The sequence below is a fragment of the Sceloporus occidentalis genome, unplaced genomic scaffold, assembly GCF_023333645.1.
Source record: "Sceloporus occidentalis isolate IW3139 unplaced genomic scaffold, rSceOcc1.0.p SCAF_5, whole genome shotgun sequence".
Lineage (NCBI taxonomy): Eukaryota > Metazoa > Chordata > Lepidosauria > Squamata > Phrynosomatidae > Sceloporus > Sceloporus occidentalis.
This window is the reverse complement of record NW_028316985.1, coordinates 126,822,106-126,841,255: the sequence shown is the minus strand read 5'-3', so window position 1 is coordinate 126,841,255 and position 19,150 is coordinate 126,822,106. Positions and strand designations below refer to the sequence as shown.

At 37.3% G+C, this 19,150-nt stretch overlaps 1 protein-coding gene across 8 annotated transcripts in view; it reads left to right on the top strand.

Moving 5' to 3' along the window:
* TENM3 (teneurin transmembrane protein 3) overlaps positions 1–19,150 on the top strand; it is a 495,594-nt gene that overhangs the window by 406,083 nt on the left and 70,361 nt on the right. For all 8 annotated transcript variants that reach the window (XM_089525433.1, XM_089525431.1, XM_089525429.1 and 5 more), the window contains 3 exons: positions 15,233–15,449; positions 16,854–16,973; positions 17,325–17,586. In XM_089525433.1, the coding sequence (XP_089381559.1) occupies positions 15,233–15,449; positions 16,854–16,973; positions 17,325–17,586 (599 nt within the window). The remainder of the gene's footprint in view (positions 1–15,232; positions 15,450–16,853; positions 16,974–17,324; positions 17,587–19,150) is intronic.

Genomic DNA, 19,150 nt, shown 5'->3' with positions numbered 1-19,150 from the left:
TATTGTATTGGGGTTTATTGCACCTAGTGCACTATATTTACATTTTATATATAGGTGTGTGGCACTGCTTTATTACTATGTTACTAGTATTTTGAAACGGCCCTCAGGCTATTCAATAAACTGTACTGTACTGAGTATTTATACCCCTCTCTTCAGCCATAAAGTCTCTCGGGGCATCTTACAATGGCCGTTGAGATGGAGCGGGTGCCTTTCATCTGCTTCCAGACCTAGGCATGATGGAGCTGGGCCTGCCTCTTCCCTGTATGTGTGTGCAGAACAGTGGCAGTTGAGATGGAGGGAGGGCCTTTAATCTGCTTCTGGGCCTAGTCATGGTGGAACTGTACTTGGTAGTCCCACAACCTTTGTGGGTTCAAACATGTATTTTAAAATGTGTACTCAGATGTAGCGTGCAGATGAGGGCATTACAGATATATACGATTGCCAACCAGCTAGAAAACCCCTGAGTGCAAGCAGTTTAGGAATATGTAGTTGCTCCCAATTCTGTTTCTAGGTAAGGGGGGTGATGGTGGAAGAATGGTGGTTTTCCATTCATTTTTTAAAAATTCATACCTGTAATCATACACATAACATAGATGAGATTTACATTCTGCTGCTATGATCAGTCTTTCACTGCAGCCTTGACGTGAAATTTTTAGCCAGCAACAGTGGTAAAGTGTTGTCTAGCCAACTGGAGCAATAGACAGCTGCTGCCAGAATGAAAGCTTGGGCAGAAGTTTCCTGTTCTGTGAGAGTGTACGGCACAAAAGATGTCTACTGGTTGACTGGAATACAGTTTTATAAATATGAAACATGAAGAAAATAATTGTGTTCAGTGCTCTGAACATTTTAGAAGAAGAGCAGGATACAGATATCCTAAACAAATAACTCTTCCCAATCTTATAAATAATCATTGATATATCTTTATGAATTGCTGTCAGTTTAATTGAAATGGAAGTCTTTATTCCCTACCTCTCCACAACCTCATACTTTTTTAGTACTGAAAGCAATACTTCTTCCCTCCTACTGGTATATTTCCATCCTTTGCTCCTTTTATACTTGTCCAGTTTCTTGTTACTACTGTAATCTTGCTTTTCTAAGAACTTCCTTTTCCTTCATTACAGAAGAGACACATACTGAATAGTTTGCAATGGAATCCACAAGAAAAAGGGTGGAGATGTGTCTCCAAGTGCTCTGTAGATGGCCTTTATTTCTTATTTTGATATAAAATTAACTTTATTTTGATATACACCCAACTTCAGCCTGTATAATTATTTCAGTGGCCATCCACAGGGGCTGTGTAAAAATGAATACAAATATAAGTGACAAATTAAAAATCAAAAGTACAAAACATAATATCTGTATCTGTATAAAACATCATAATGCATTGTAATTTTTTCTATATGGTTCCAAGCCTATACATTCCAATATGTGAGACTAGCCACAAAAAATTCTGGAGATGAAATTCTCATTCCATTAGCTGGACCAATGAAAAGCTAGAGAACAGCCTTAAGGGTTTTTTTTAAATATGATCAGGAAGGTCTAATCTACACTACAATTTGACACTGTTTTAACTGCTATGGCTTAGTGCTGTGAAATTCTGGGATTCCATAAGATGGAGTCGTGGCAGTTAAAGCAATGTCAGACTACATTATTTCTGAAGCACAGATTAGACTGAAGAAAGGGAGGCACCCTTCTTTGAAGCACCCTTGCAAAAATATTTTTCACCTTACTTCCATAACTTCTTAGTGAAACTCCCATGATCTCCTGCTGCCCTGTTAGGTGGCAAAAATGAGTAATCACCCTTATTGAACTAGCAAACATCCATGCTTAATTGTTATAGTATTGTTACAGTAGTATATAATAGCCTCATATTTTTAACATTAATTTTTCTAGTTAACAATGATTTGTAGAAGTTATGCATTTGTTCAAAAGTTTAGACTGCGAGAGTGACCCTGCTCAGGTCTGAAATAATGCTTACATGCTTCTCCATAAAACATTCATCGTTTATGGAAAATGTTGAATATTGGGGGATTTTAGAAGAGTTATTGAAACTCAAGGCTATCTAAACATTCAGCAACAAGCAGATGGAAAACTATGAGACATAAAATGTAACTAGACTCTCCTATGCTCCAGACGGAGTTTAAATATAAGTAAAAACATAAAACAGATGAACACTTTTTCAGCACTAAAAGTGTCTAATGGCAAAAGATGAATATTAAGCTGACTGAGTGAAATGGCAAAGTAAGATTCTAGACATACCAAAGTAAAGGAACAAAAAAAGAAATTGATACCAAATAATCTCTTAATGCTTAAACCCAGAATTTAGAAAGTTACTTCAAATAAGAATGACTGTTGTGGCATGTTAAAGCCAATGAGCACCATTACAAATGGTGCTTTAGGTCCCATATACTACTGCTTGCTTAGAGATGGCTTACTTATAGTTAGATTCAGGATGTCATACTCATTCTTTGAAAAGTACAGTTTCAGGTACATCTTAAGTTAAAAGAACTACACGCAAGTATAGGTTATACAAATTTATGGGTTTTCTATTACTTTATACCTTAAGAAGTTAGAAATTGAACTGATTATAGATGCAACTGTATAATGGGGATTTTTGACATTCAGAATAACCTTTTTCAAAAGGTTCTCATATTTATTTGTTGACAGGTTTACAGGATTGATAACTATGATTTCTTTGAATATATTTATACTTAGAAAAGTGTGTACACTACTGAGCATTTAAATTTTTATCTTTCTATGTTAAGAATGATCCGATTCCAATTGCTGAACTTAATATAAAGAAGCATATTGTTGAACACATAATGCTGCTTTTGTGTGTTAATGAAAGGAACATGAGGGAAATAAGACCTTTGAGTTAAGCATTATACATATGAAACAGTAGCTGACTATATTTATTACAGTGGCAAATTCTGAATATGTATGGCTATTAAGCAACATACTGACATTTACTTTCCATCTAATGGGGAAAGATTGTCATAAAATGGGAGTGCGTTTTTAAGTTTTCCAGAACTCTTCATAAGGCTAGCTATTAAGCAAGATGGAAGGGGATGGCCAAGCTGGAATAAGAAAGCCACAACATTTGAAGACTAAAACAGTTTTAAAATTGATTCCAGAGGCAGTTACATAGGTGGGTTACAGACCGCCCGTTTGGGGCGGCCTGCACCCACCCCTTTCCCCGCTGTATCAGGGCCTCAGCTGCCAGACCGGCAGCCTCCAAAGCCCCGATCCACCGTTTTGCAGGCCGCTTCCCCGCGGCCTGGAAAGGGGTGTCCTTGGGGCTTCAAGCCCCAAGGACACCCGGCGATGGCGGGGAGGGGAGAAAGGGGCCACTTGGCCCCTTTCTCCTCTGCGTCGCTGGCGCAGCCATGTAAAGGCTGCGCCCAGTGACACAAACCCCAGAAGAAGCTCCGTTTCGGAGCTCCTTCTTGCACCGCGGAAAGGGCACTCTAGGTGCCCTCGCGCGGCACAAAGACATCACATCCACGCTGCCTCGTTTGGAGGCGGCGCGGTCATGACGTCGTAATGGTGGCGGCCATGTGGAACGGCCACCGCCATTTTGTACAGACTGGGTCCGTATTAGGGTTAGGGGCGTCAGGAAGTGACGCCTAGCACCATTACAATTGATGGTTTTGTTTAATAATTTAAAATGTCAAAGGAGTTTTTTGAAAATAATATTATTTCATGGATTTGTAAGAAGCACAAGTAAAACATAAAACAGATGAACACTTTTTAAGCACTAAAAGTGTCTAATGGCAAAAAGATGAATATTAGGCTCACTGAGTGAAATAGCAAAGTAAGATAGCTTCTAGACATACCAAAGTAAAGGAACAGAAAAAGAAATTGATATCAAATAAACTCTTAATGCTTAAACAATCAGGACCTGGACAGGGTGGGGACACCAATTTGGAATGGAAGACCCAGGTAGATGCACATCATAGAACATGAGATAGCCATAACTCTTTTTAAAAAAAAAAAAAAAAAGTTGGAGATTTCATCATTGAGTAGCTACTGGTTGGCAGTATTTAGAGTGCATCAACGCTGCACAGTAAAAGTAATTTGATACTACTGTAACTGCCATGGCTCCATCCCAAGGAATCTGGGCATTTATATTTTGGTGAGAGACCAAATTTTCTGCTAGAGGTTCTCTGCACTTCTCTGAATTACATTACTACAGCTCACCAGCAGAGATTTCAAATAAACTCCTTACAAAACTATTAATTCCAGGATGTGGGATACAGCCGTGGCAGTTAAAGTGGGATCACACTACTATAACCATGTAGTGTAGATGCACTCTTGTATCTCAATTTACTAAGCTAAGGGAATCATGAGCCTTTTTATGTATGTACAGTGCTGTGTAAATCTACAGCACTATATAAATAAAGAATAATAATAATAATAATAATAATAATAATAATAATAATAATAATCTGTCTTCCTGCTTCCTTTCAACCCTGAGCACTCAAACCTGTGGAAGTTCTTAATTACCAGGCAAGATATTAAACTGCAGCTTGAAGATGGTTTAAAATAAAGTACTGTATTTGCTTGTTCCAAAACTGCTAACCATACTTTTCCAATTAACCCAAAAGGCAAACTGGGGTAGATTCAAGACTTCTTATTTTAATGAGTATTTCCACAAAAGAAGGTATGAATAGGATGTATGTACCTGTTGTGTACATCTCTGCTCACTTGTTTCTGTCAGGCAAAAGCTAATCTTTTTTTTAAGTATGTGTGTGTGTTGTGTGAGTATTTCTGCAAGAATTTGAATACCATGTACTTTAACTGCTTTAATTTAAAAAAAATTAACTCTTTTCTTACTGGAAAAGTTTCATGTACCCTCTCATTATTTTGTACACTTACTCTGCATACTTTATAGTTATATCTTCTTCAAAATGTGAAGATCAAAAGATCTACAGGGATGCCCCTGTTTATATGGGGATAATTTAATGTAATGCTAATTCTTGTCAAAACTCATAGTTGACATTTTTGCTGACAGACTGTTAAACCTTAGACTGTGGGATATGCTATTCCAAATACAAGAGTGTCACTGATCATGAAAGATCAGTATATTTGAACATTTCATGATCTCCTTTCAATGTTTTTCTTCACAGAGTCAAAAATAGTTGTTAAGCCATCTAAAAAAAGGAACAGGTTTGGTCTCAAAAACAATAGACTGGTGATCTTCTGGAGTTATTTCACCTTTGCTGTTTTACACATGTGGTATAGAATACTTTATAGAAGGTGCTAGCTGTACAAATACAGGGAAACAATGAAAAATGTTTTCGTAAGCTGGTAGGAGCCAGATTCATAACCATCCGTCACTTGCTTGGGCAAGTAGCTGATAAACTTCATAACAAACAGTGTGTCCCTGTATCTTGACTGGTGAAAATGAGATTCTTTCACTGATTGATGTGAGTGGAGAGGCTTGTAAAAATGCATTTCCAGCTGATTAGTTCAGAAGATGTCAATCTCACACAGTTTTATGACCTGCAGTCTACGTTCCAGATGTACATTTGCTTTTTATAAAGTAACAAAGATGAATGACTAAATCTGAGCATTCCGCCTTGGCAATACGTATTTCCTGCACAACAACATAGGTGTGTAAAAGCAAAGAAGGCAACCTCTTCTCCATTGCCTCTTTCAAAGTACATCTTTTAACAGTTAGCATAGTAGATACTAGATACCAAATTTTGGTACTTTAGAATTTGGTACTTTAGAAACTTAAGAGCAAAGGCGTTTAAAAATAGAGAATTATACTTTTAGTAACAGAAAAAGCAAATGAGAAGAACAGTTTTAAAAATAGACAATTATACTTCTAGTAACAGACAACACAAATGAGATGAATAGTTTGACTTTTATAAAACTAGGAGATATTTTGAATTGGGAAAGCATTACTTAAATTGCATTCAAGGCGTAGGTGATAATTACACCTGCATCATAGTATGTATGAATGATTGTGCATATAATGTAAAATTTTATGAATTTATTTATTTTTTAAAAAGATGCATTTATTTTCTTAGCAGAGGAAATGGATGTTGGCAGTGCTACTAAAAATGGTTCCAATGGAGTTCATGCATTTTTTTTCTTGAATGGGATTGTTTGCAGCTCTTAGTGGTAAATGTGAGCAGAGCATCCAAGAGACACACATAAATAGAAATAGCCAAAATTTTGTTTGGTTAGAGCTGAACAGTGTAACTGTAGCATAGAGAAGGAATCAAACACTGGATGAATTGTCAGCCAAAGAATCTGCTCAACCCTTGTCTATCTGCTGGAGACACACTGTGGGATCGCAAGATAAAGGCATTATGGACATAAACCACCTGAGGGTTTAAAAACATCCTGTGGTCTCCAACCGGAGCATGTTGCTATAAACCTTCACCCTGAAGATAAGGCAGAAAAGAGCACAATGGGTGCAGGGATCCCTCGGCCCTTTTGGGAACCAGACAGACTTCCAACAGAAGAATTAGCAAACTGCAAGTGGCTATAAACGGACAATTTTTGTGTGGTGTGCATATCTGCAACCTATTTTATGTTAAATTTCCAGGACTCAAGGCTTCTGAAAAAAGCAAATCATTCTATTTTGCCAGGAAAGGGGTAGATGGGAAGTCTGAAAGGTGTTGAGCTCTGGGGGATTATGGTGTTCAAAAACACCCTTGTGTGCATGAAGTTTGGAGCAATACTTTGACCATCCCCACCTTAAGGAAATCCCTAGTATTCATAGATGGCTATCCTCCACCCCTGAAGTTTCCCAGTGCCCCAAATGCTGAACAGTTACTGAAGTGCAAAATGAACAAAAGCAGTGATAAATCTGCAATACACTAGATTGCTAAAGGACAATACAGAAGTGGACTCAAAGGGTGAGAGAACGGACAACAGTATCCGTGACAGTGTAAAACTGTGGCACAACCAGGGAACAGTTTTTGTTCCCCACCTAGACGAGGTCAGATTTGGAAGTGCAACCCCACTTCCTTGCCAAGCCGAAGATTTCCCCAACACCACACAACCCATACTGTGTGATCAAGAAATGGGGGAAATCCACCCTCCTTAGTTCTGTGCCTGCATGGGGGCACAAACTGAGGGCTTCAAGATAAGCTGAGAACTGTCCATGTCACACTGTTTATATTACAGGTTCATGTGACATTTTTAAAATGTATCTCTTGACAGATATAACAAATACCTTTCAGAAATTGTATCTGCACTAGATTGGAAAGATGGAGAATGGAGTGCTGAATAAGAAAAGCCATACACACACACAAAGTGACAATTTGCAAATGCTTAATTAGTCTGCTTTTTAATACTTTGACGGGGATAGTTAATGTGGATTATATACTGTATTTTAATTGTGGTAGCAAATTTTGTTCACTGCTTAGAAATTTTAATAATGAAAATTGGTATATAAATATTTTTAAAAAATAATTAATTATATTTCAAACATGTGTAAGAACTACTTGGTTTTCAGCATTCCAGGAAAGATACAGAGGAATACGTCTTTCAAATCAACATGCACCCTATGGTTTTTCCATTAATTTTTATTGAATGCACTTACCATTATAATTAGTGTCCCAAATGACTCTTTAAAAATGGGAGATGAAAAGTAATTTGCTCTTAGTTTAAGGAGCTAGTGAAAAGAAAATGGAAGAAAACAAACAGGTGTGGGTTGTTCTTGCACACATATACTCCTGGGATTTCAGCCCTGGTATAAAATCTCTTAAGAGCAAACTAATTAAATGGCCTTTTAAATTAGTGATGGCTCAAAACTCTAAAAACAGTGAGGTTATTGTAACCCTGATGTGGTAAATAAAACTTTACTCAAAATATTTGTTATGTAGACAAAATAGACACTGCAACTGGGGAAACTGGCCAAGGGTCAAAGTTACAGCAGACAATAGGCTGTTGTACTTTCTTCCTCCCATTTGTTTTAAAATTGTTCCTAAACTGTTCTTTGTTTGGTTGTTGTTTCAAGAAACATTGATTTAATTGTGTTTTAAAGGTATGGCATTACATTTTTAGCTCTATTTGTTCTTCCACTAACAGAAAGGAAGTTAAAAACACCTATTTGATCCGCCTTCCTTATTTTTATTTTTTTGTTCTTTTTAAAACTTTTAAATATGATTTCACTAACTTGGGTCCTTAGATTTTAAGATGATGAGGCAGCCCTTGCTACTTTAATTCCTGGGGGGTGGGATCCTTTATTGCTCTTTCTGTGGAAGTTTGGAAGTCTGAGGAAGTAAGTCTTTGTTCAGAATCCTGTGGCATTCAGTTACTATGAAGAAGTGAAGAGGGAGAAAGAAAAGGTGAAATCTGCACTAGTCTTCCAAGTCTACTAAATAGGTAGACACAAATATGTGAAAAGCACAGAACATACATGTGGAATAAGATTGTGTCTTAGAGATGTCAAGTCAGTTCCACATGTTGTTTTCTTTGTCCAGTGTATTGGGAAAGAAACTGCTTTTAATTACAATTTAGATGATACTAAATGGGAAAATATGAAACTAAAAGAAAAAAAAAGATAATTAGGGTGAAGTGGTAGAAAAGAATGGAGAAGAATGAGGATGGGGCTTGAAGGTATAACATAGATAAGGTTTAGGGCTTTGGAAAGGCAGTTAATTTCATTGAATATTCCTTTCACCTCCTTACAGCTGGTCTGAGAACTCTAGTGTGAAATATTAATCACAGTAATGTGCAAATCATATTACTGAATGAAAATGACTTGTTCAAAAGTGGTTTCAGTATATTATTTATTATATGATTAAATAGATACTCTCTCACAAATAAATTTGAGTCTGTAATGTCCTTTCATAGATCATGGTCTGATGCTGGATTTCTGCTTGCAGAACACTCGAATCTGCTGTTGGGAGGCAGCTGAACTTCCCTGCTCCCTTATGCAGGCTCCCTTCCTTGGTGCTTACCAAAAACCTGCTCTAGAGGCCTCAGAATCTACCTAGATCCAATTTTAAGGATGCTGCAAAAACTACAGGGCACAGAGCCATGGAAGGAAATTCCTTGGTGCTGCCTTGTCAACACAGCATTCAGTTCAGGCCATGTGATATAATTTGGAGAGAGGAAACTCTCAGAAACAATAAGATAAATATGTAACTCCTTTATCCATATTGATTATCCATATTGATTACATATGAAATCTTAAATGTAGGACTGACAGACATTTCTTTTGGGGTGGGATGCAGATGGGAAAGAAGGAATCAATATTGAATAGATAAGTAAATTTCTATCTTAGAAAACATTATGTAGACTTCTTTCTAAATCAAATTGCCAGAAAATTACCAGGTATCCTTTCTAAGTAAGAGTTATTACTTACCAACTCGTGCATTTGAGAACTGATGGCTTTTAAATCACACCATGTTTGAATATGCTATATTCATATATGCACTATATGTGCAGTGAGCACACAATGGCTGGGATCCTGATAACTTTGCCATGCTGGCAGAGATGACAGTGACTATTTGGGAAGGGAGTAGCAATTGCAAGAAGGAAAGAGCACCAGTTGTGACAGAAGGATAAGGCTACCAGGTTCAGGCCTGCTGTTTCCTAATGCTTGGCTTTGTGAATAGTGGGGAAGTGTCCATGGAGTGAAGGTAGTATGGAAGCATGTGGCTTCTTCAATTACCAGTCTTGTGGCCACACACACAGAAGCTCCTTGGAAACCCACCCACCCAAAAAAGGCCAGTGAATTTGCAATTTGTATTGCGCATTTCTTGATATGGTCAGCTGACTAATCAATAAACTTGGACCCACATCCTCATGCCCCCACCACTGCTACCTCTGTGTGTGAGTGCTTGGAAAGTCAAAACTGCATGTGTAATGGACCACTGTAGGGTTCCAGCCAGCCTGTTTATATCAATTAGCATTTATCATTACTTGATCTGCATTAAGACACAGTTTGCTGAATGGAGATTGTTTTCCCAGATACAGTATTTATTTTCCTGGGGGAAAGTGGGTGCCATTACCTATGCCTGTAGCAATATAGCCTTCTTCTAAAGAAAAAAGAATCCATCTCCATAAATGTTCTTAAATATTTAAACCTTTCTTGCGGTTGAAATGCTTTGAATAGTCTTGAAGAGGCAGCCAAGCTGGAGTTACCTAGTTCTCTTTACTAGAAAACTAAATAACCTCACATAAAAGCTACTTTAAACCTCCCTTGAAAATTATTTAACATTTATAAATCAACCATATGTGTTCTAGTTATATCTGGGCTGGCACTGAAATGAAATTTTGCAGCAGTTGGAAATCTGGTACATTTTGAACATGTCAATTTGCAGCAGCACTCACATCAATTCACAAAATTTGTGGGCACTTTGTTAGTGTGTCAGCATCTGAAATAAATCTCACATTCATTGTGATTTTTGGAACTTCATTCTATAGAATGAAAGTTCAATAGAATGAAGGCTAGATTATGCCTACAAAATGCATGCTTTTTGGTAAAATGTGAATTTCAAGCGCTGCTGATTGTATTTCAGCAATCAGGGGGATTCTTTTGTCTTCATCTGTGCTCTTATTTATTACATACACTTGAAGTTCTTTTACATAATTGAATTGTATAATGCTGAAGGAAAAATACCAATCAATACCAACCAACATGGCCTAGAGCAGTACAAAGTTATATATGTGAGTGGCAGAAAGCTATATTGTTATTCTTGTTGGTTTTGGTTTATTTTTTATTAACTTTTAAAACAAAAAATCCCATGCAAACCAGAAAACACATTTAAAAACATAGCCTTATGCTAATCTACAAATCTAACCCTGAACTAAACTAAATCAACCCCTAACCCCCAACATATTCCCACATGTAAATCTAAAGCAGTTAACACAGCAGAGAATGACCACTAACCCAATTAACACACGTAATACAGATTACAATTGACTTCCCACTTCCCAAATCTAACAAATTTATATATTCTCTATAATACTAACTTATTTTTATTTTACCTCTGACCCAAAAGAAAAAAGTTGCTTCAAGTCTCCAATCTGACAATAGTCTTTCCTTCTTTCTTCTTCAGATAAAACAGGAATCATCTCCATTCTTTTAAGAAATTATCAAATGATTTTTCTTTAATCAACATCTCCAATTTGTCCAGCTCAACCAGCTCAAAAACTTTAACAGTCCAATCTTCTTTAGTGAGAAGATAGCCAGTTTTCCAGTTTTGAGCATCTAGCTGCTATAATCATGCATCACTTTATAATTTATATTTTTAAATTTCTCCATTGATATGCCCTACAGAAATAGCTCTAGTGAACTCAATTCTACATTTAAATACATTTTTAATAAACTTTTGTATTTCCCTCCAATAACTTTTCATTTTATCACAGAACCACTATATGTGGTAAAATATACATTTACATGAACCACATTTCCAACATTTATTATTAAAACCTTTATACATCTTTGCCAGTCTTTGTCATTTTTCTTGTTGTTTAAAAGATTCGTAATCTATTGTTCCACTTCAGTATACAAGCATTCAACACATCTTACATCAAACATTTAAACAAAAAAAGTTTACTACAGTAATATTATTATTAAAAACAGTACACCTAAATTGTACTGGGAAAGACTACATTACTCTTAATAATAAGTATTCTGTACTGACTAGAAAATGTATCTAGTATTCTTAATAGCTAGAATAACTTGTGGCAGCATGTTGAGACATTTTTTAAATTCTGAAAAGTTTGAAAAACTTTAGAGTGAGAATTTTATCTGAGTAGTGAAAATCTGTTATATTTAGCACTGACATATATTGGGGGAAGGGCTATATTTCAGTGATAGTACCCAGGCTTTGAATGCAGAAATTCCTGGGCTCAGTCAGTTTCCAGAATCTCTAAGTAGGTAGAGTCTCTTGTCTTACGCTCTAGAGAGCCATTGCCATTCCATGTAGACAACATGTGTTCCTAAATTTTGAAACTGCTATTTCATGTAGATTTTAGGTTGGACTTAGTTTTCCAGTTGGACCCTACTGAAATTCCTTTTCCTTCACCAACAGTTGTCCCTCATTATGTACAAAGGACTGTGTCTTTTCTATAACACTGATTTGATCTTCGAAAAAGAAGTAATATTCTTCAACTCAAAATCATTGTTTTTTGTTATTGACCCGCTGAGTATTGTGAAATAATTCTTAAAGTACTGTCCTTCCGGACCCTTCTACAGATAACAAAAAATGTGGGACCTCTAGTCCCGTTGTTTTTTGTGGGCATGCAACATGCGTAGAGCCACATGCACATGCATCCATTAAAAACAACGGGTGTCCACAGAAGCTCACTGTACTGGAATTCACATGGAATTATTTGAAGTTATCATTTTGCTTTATATTAGTGTGTGCTAATTATATTAGTGTAGTTGTTTCCAAATCTAAATTAGCATGGTATTCCCTACTTGAGCCCTCTATATACTGCTGCTTTCCTTCAGGCATTGTTTCTTTTCAGAAAGTCTTGTTTTTTGGCTTGTCTCTATCCAGGTCTCTGTTACTTGGCTTTAAAAAACCTCTAAATTCTTACCTTCATAGTACCATATAGTGAAATATAGCGAGCAAAAAGCTGACTCATTCAGATATTTATTTATAGGTTATATTCTTCATCTTTCTTCTTTGGTGCATTGCAGAGCAACATATATACCGTTTCCAAATGGTTCCCATCCACAACTGCTCAGACCCTGTTTGGCTTGAACATAGTGTTGCCACTATATTTGAAACCTATGCATACAACGTTCATAGCATCTACCTTTAAGAGAGAAATGGTACAATAATATGCAGTGGATAGGGCAGCACGTGCTAGATGCTTAATATGCCCATCAGTCTCCCACTAAATCAAGAATCAAATGTTTCTGTTGAGAAAATCACAGCTACCGTTGATATCATTGTAGCATTCCTGTTGACATAGAATCATAGAGTTGGAAGAGACCACAAGGGCCATCCAGTCCAACCCTCTGCCATGCAGGAACTCTCAATCAAAGCATCCCCAACAGATGGCCATCCAGCCTCTGCTTAAAGACCTCCAAGGAGGGAGATTCCACTACACTCCAAGGGAATGTGTTCCACTGTCGAACAGCCCTTACTGTCAGGAAGTTCTTCCTAATGTTGAGGTGGAATCTCTTAACATCATTGCAGCATATCTCTGTAGGAAATCTTATTTCTAGTATTGTGAGACAGACTCAAGTGAGGTTGGACACATGCCTCTCCTGTGCTGAACATTACTGGTTTCCATAATTTTCCCCAAAATACATACAACTACTTGTGCGAAAAGTGCTTGTTTCTAGTAACATGCTTAAAATAACAGCCTCCTATGGCTTTAAACCAACGTTTCAGTACTGTATTTCCACAGATAGTCACTTCATCCACATAATGATTTATTTCAAGGATGCTGGGAATACTTGACTTACCTACCATATATACTTGTCAATAAGTCAAAAAAATTATGACAAAAAACTAATCCCATAATCCAGGGTCAATTTATGGACAGTAATACTGCTCAGAAAGAAGTGCCACCCAACACCCCATTCCCCTTACCTCAGCAGCTGCTGCTCAGCCAAGAAGAGTTTGTGAGTGTCCCTCTTTCCCAGGGAGCAAGGGAAACAGCCAGTTGGTTTGCAAGGCATGCATGCGTGTGTGGATGTGTGTCCCTCCTTCCCAGGGAACAGAGAAAGAGCTAGCTGATTTGCAATGAGAAAGTGCATGGTGGGGGGGGGGGGGGCTTTGTCATTTACATCCTTTCTTACATATCACTAAGTTACACCCTCGACCTATCCACGGGTCATATCAGAATCCAACATTTTGCCCCCAAAACCTGCCCTCAACATATATATGAGGTCGACTTGTGCACAAGTATATATGGTATACCTGGAAAAATATTGTTTACTTTCTTCTCATCCATGAAGTGTGATAAATGGTCCTAAGGACCAAGGGTGTCTAACATTAGACCCCTTAAAGTCATCCACTCGCACAGTTGGATCTTGGTTTGTGCAGCAATATATCAGTGGAGGACAGAATGAGAGAATAGCTACTATTTGCAGTAGGTGCTTTCTCTATGGAAAATGAAATAAACACATGGAAAGCAGGTGATGAAAAGACCTCATAAATCATTAACATGTGAGACAGTCTAGTACTGGGATAAGCTATACCAGTGATTCCCAAACTCTGGTCCTTCTGGTGTTTTGGACTTCAGCTCCCAGAAGCCTCGGCCATCTTGGCCATCTGAGATTCTGGGAGCCAAAGTGCAAAACAACTGAAATGCCAGTGTTTGGAGATCACTTATCTATATTCTGGTTACTGTTCAGCAGCAGTGATATATGAATTAGGGCTGCTCTTCTCTATTTCAGGTGTGTTCTCATTCTGCAGTTGTTTATGCAGGAAACATTCAGCCTCTCAAATGATTTAAGCCATATGAGGGGTTGACTGGAGCCACATCTTCTGGTTCAACTTGTCCATTCCAGAAGATCTAAATCAAATGAGGAGTCTACTTGTGTAGAGCACATTTCCTCGGTATAGACCTTATAACACATGGATGGCGATGGGGCCAGGCCAACAGTCATTCATGGCTGGAACCAGATGATGCAGACTCTGTCTCTCCTGGTGCAAGTAGTCATAACTGAGTGTCCCATAATGTCTGACAGTTGCTAAAAGTGAGGATTGGATTTCCCTTTTCAATTTTGCTATTGCTCTGTGAATTGTTTCTTCCCCATTTTCTACTGCAGACAGGGAGAATTTCATAATCAGTCCTAGTCAATCCATTCCCTTTCAGTTTTCAGTCCCAGACTCGTAAATGTAACTGAAAAAAGAGTATTGCTTTTGATGGTTGATGTGTACACTTGGAAAATAAACTAGTTTTCAGGCCTTCTCTTACGTGTTACACAATGGGAATATTTTGAAATTATATATTAGAATGAATATGATTTTGTGTACACATTAGTTTTTTGTGTTTGCCCCACTCTGTGTTTACTTTGTTTAGCAATTAAAACGTTTATTTGAAATTTTAAAATTAAATTATGGAATTTTAATTTGCAACTGGGATCTAATTCCACATCGCTATCAAACTATTGCAGAGGGCCTGAAGTAAACTTCTTTAACAAGTTTTAAATTCTGATTTTAAATTATTACTTGCACTGTAAAAATTGCTGACTGTGACAATCGTCCTTATTTACTCATTAGGAGCAAAAGAATAGGAAGAAGTATTGCTCCTTTTCTTTTGGCTTTTTTTTTTTTTTTGTCTGTAGATGGATTAATTGACTGCATGGATCCTGACTGCTGTTTGCAGAGTTCCTGTCAAACCCAACCCTACTGTCGTGGATTGCCTGACCCACAAGATATCATTAGCCAAAGCCAGCAATCACCATCTCAGCAAGCTGCTAAATCTTTTTATGATCGAATCAGTTTTCTTATAGGACCGGACAGCACCCATGTCATTCCTGGGGAAAGCCCCTTCAATAAAAGGTGACTGCATCATTACTGTATGAAATATAAAGTAATACATAAAAAGTCTTATCATCATTCCTACTTCTAGATTCTGTTTTCAGAATCATTGGGAAATAGCAACATTTGAGACTTGGTCTAATTTAATTATTATGTGTCTCTTCTCTACAAAATTTCAGACAGTGGTATTGCTTTACTGGCTTTTACATTGTATGATGTCTAGATACTAACAGGGCATTCCGTTAAGGATTATATAAATCTTCATTGACCCAGCTGATTTGGGTTAGCACAGTTGGAAGTGTATCAAAGTGATGAAAATGCCTCAGAAGGGAAGGCAGTGATGTACTTCTGAAGCTCAGCTCAGTAAATAATATAAATTATGAATTAATGTAATAGAACTGTTAACTGCATGACAGTATGATTGCATAAGCTGTTTGCCTGGTACTTTGTAGAGCAGTTATATACCTGGAAATAAGCTAGTAACTGAAAGCAGGTGTCCTGTTCCTTACTGAGTGAAAGTAGATGATTTACGCTGGATCTCCTGTGTCTGCAGTAATTTGGCTGCATTAATGTAGTTGGGCACAGCAGTTGATTAAAAGTTGTTGCACAAATGTTCCTTATTACTCCTTTACATTCTGTATTTTGCAGCCCCTGCAGGTTTATAGATTGCCTAAAAATTAATTGGCAAAATACTTTCCTTTAGGGAAGTGCAAAAGATAGAAGATTTAAATGAAGAGCCTTGAGTTTATAATTTTAAAACATCATTGCTAATTTATTAATTTTGAACACTGATCCAAAATGCTTTGGTTGCAATTCAGAAAGCTTCTTTATGTGCAATCAGGATTTTCCATGGTTGTGGATACTATCCATGCAACATCCTCTCCTCATAATCTGCTTTCAAAATTGATGGGATTTAAAATGATTCGTACTGCAGCATAGTGCTGCTGTTTGGAAAATAGAATAAAAAATTTGCTGCATATTGGAGATGCTCCTTACATTTCCCAAAACTTGGTCAATGACATAGAAGTAATTCTCTTTATCCTAGTGAAGCTTACCACCAGTGATTGTGGTTGTGGTTGCAGACCTAGCAAATAAAATATAATAATTGAGAGCTGTAGGGAACTAATGAAGGCAAAAGCCTCACTGAAATCATTGAGACTTCTGAATAAATAGATGTTATGTTGTACTGAAAATAGCCAGAAAAAAATTGCACCTATTGCTTATGGGCAAACCTGGAATTGCCACTGAGTGTACATTCAGCAAAAAACCATGGTTGCTGCTGTATTTGTATGAAACACTATTCATTTTGGCCACATTCAGCCTTTGCATAATTACATGTATACTTTAAAACTAGCCAGTGTACATGATTTGGTACTATGGTGTGCATTCTAATCAAATGTTCTAATATTGTATCTTTATCTGCAGTCTTGCATCTGTCATAAGGGGCCAGGTATTAACAGCAGACGGAACACCATTAATTGGAGTTAATGTTTCCTTCTTACACTATCCAGACTATGGGTACACGATCACTCGTCAAGATGGAATGTAAGTTCGCTGCCATGCAGTCGGAGATTGTAGTATGGAAAATATTAATTGTAAGAAGGAGAACAAAAGTTGTTTGGTGAAGTACTAATATTTATATGAAGAGAAAATGTTGATCTCCACCACTTTAGACTGTAATGCTAAATATATGGCAGAATTTGATAGCATATTATGTTATATCAGGAAATGTGCTTGTATAAAGAAAAATGCACATATTTTTAGGCACTGTGGTTAAGTAGAATTTAACCGAGTTATGGGTATACAGGCAAGAAGGGATTAAATATAAAATGTTTCTGTTTATGGGCAGAATGTAAATTTAATATGTCTTACTTGATAACCATTTGATTTAATTAGGTTTGACTTGGTGGCAAACGGTGGTGCATCTTTAACCCTGGTGTTTGAACGATCACCATTCCTCACTCAGTACCACACGGTCTGGATTCCATGGAATGTCTTTTATGTTATGGACACTCTAGTCATGAAGAAGGAGGAGAATGACATACCTAGTTGTGATCTGAGTGGATTTGTGAGACCAAATCCTGTCATTGTATCATCACCTTTATCTACCTTGTTCAGGATTTCTCCTGAGGACAGTCCTATTATTCCTGAAACACAGGTACAATTCCATCACTTTCAAAATAATTGTTTTACAGGGAAAGAAACTCAATTTGTTGTAGTAGATCTTCTTGTAAGCAAATTTATTCCTAATGCTTGTCCTTAAAAAGTGCCAGTAAGGATAAAGCCCTTTCTCGTGTCCCCATCAACAGTGCTTATGATGGGGTTGGGACAGAGAAAAGGGCCTCTCCTGAGGGTCTCAGAGCCCAGGTTGGCTCATATAGGGAGATACTCTCTGCCAAATAGCCTGGACCTCAGCCATATAGATTTTGGAAAGGTGAGGAGTGAGGACCTCTCTGCCTCTAATAATCTGAGATAGCCTTTCCAGTCTAGTATGTGACTTCGTTATTTCGTTATTTTATTATTTTAAATGTTGATACTGGTAATTAATTTGATAAATTTCACAGTACTTGTTCACTGCTTAGAAAAAAGTGTATGTTGAGAGGTTTTAAACCAACATACCAGCAAACAAATGCACAGCTCTTAAATGTGATCCGATTTAAAGTTTCTGTGCCCTTTAATCCAATGCTACTCTTCATTTAGCTTCCTCAGACTGATACATAGCTTTCCCCTCAACTGTTTCACAAGAGATGACTGATCTAGACACACCAGCAGTTTACCAATTTGTAACACACCTCCCAATTCCACTGTTCCAGATAATTGCAGAAATATAAATTAAAGAGGTATAATTTGAGAGATACTCTGTGAAGAAGTCATCCCTATCTAACAATGTGTCTAAAGTTTGGGGATATTGTTCTTGTGTGTATTCAGCATCCTTTTTGTTAAACCATAATTATCCTTACTGGCACTGGCAAGATGGGCAGGTGGACAGTTTGAGGCCCAAACGCCACATGACGGAAAAAGTTCCCATGACTATTCCCAGCTTCTACCAACCTAGCAATTCAAAAGCATGTAAAAGTGCAAGTAGATAAATAAGTATCACTTTGGTGGGAAGATAATGGTATTCCATGCAGTCATGGTGGCCACATGACCACACAGATTTGTATTTGACAATGCTGACTCCCTCAGCTTAGTAATGGAGATGAGCCCTACAGCCAGACACGACAACCTTTTCAAAGAAGAAACCTTTACCTTTATATTAAATGAAAAGTGACATTTAGCGTCACAGTCTAATTTGGCCCTCACTTTCTCATTAAATGAGTTTCCCTTTATTACCACTTTCCTTGTAAATATACCACACCTTTCTTTCCTTTCTGTCTCTGGGAATAAACCATATCTGGGCAAGTGTAGTACAGAAGACAATATAAAAGTTATAAGTCAGCAATTGTTACAGATAGCATTGAGAAGACATGGCTACCTTTCAATCTTGTCTTGGTGAATTTAGGTTGGGGGAAAACAGCAATATTATACTTGAAAGGTTTTCTCAGGAAACAAGGAATGAATGATGTTTTCTCCTTGCTGCAAGTATGACACCTTCCAGCTATAACTTCACACTAGAGTCAGTTTTAGTACAGTCAGTACTATTTACTGGGCATTTCGTGACTGGGACATTGTTTGAGGCAAAACAATACTATGGAACCCTTGGAGGTTTGTATGACTGAAGA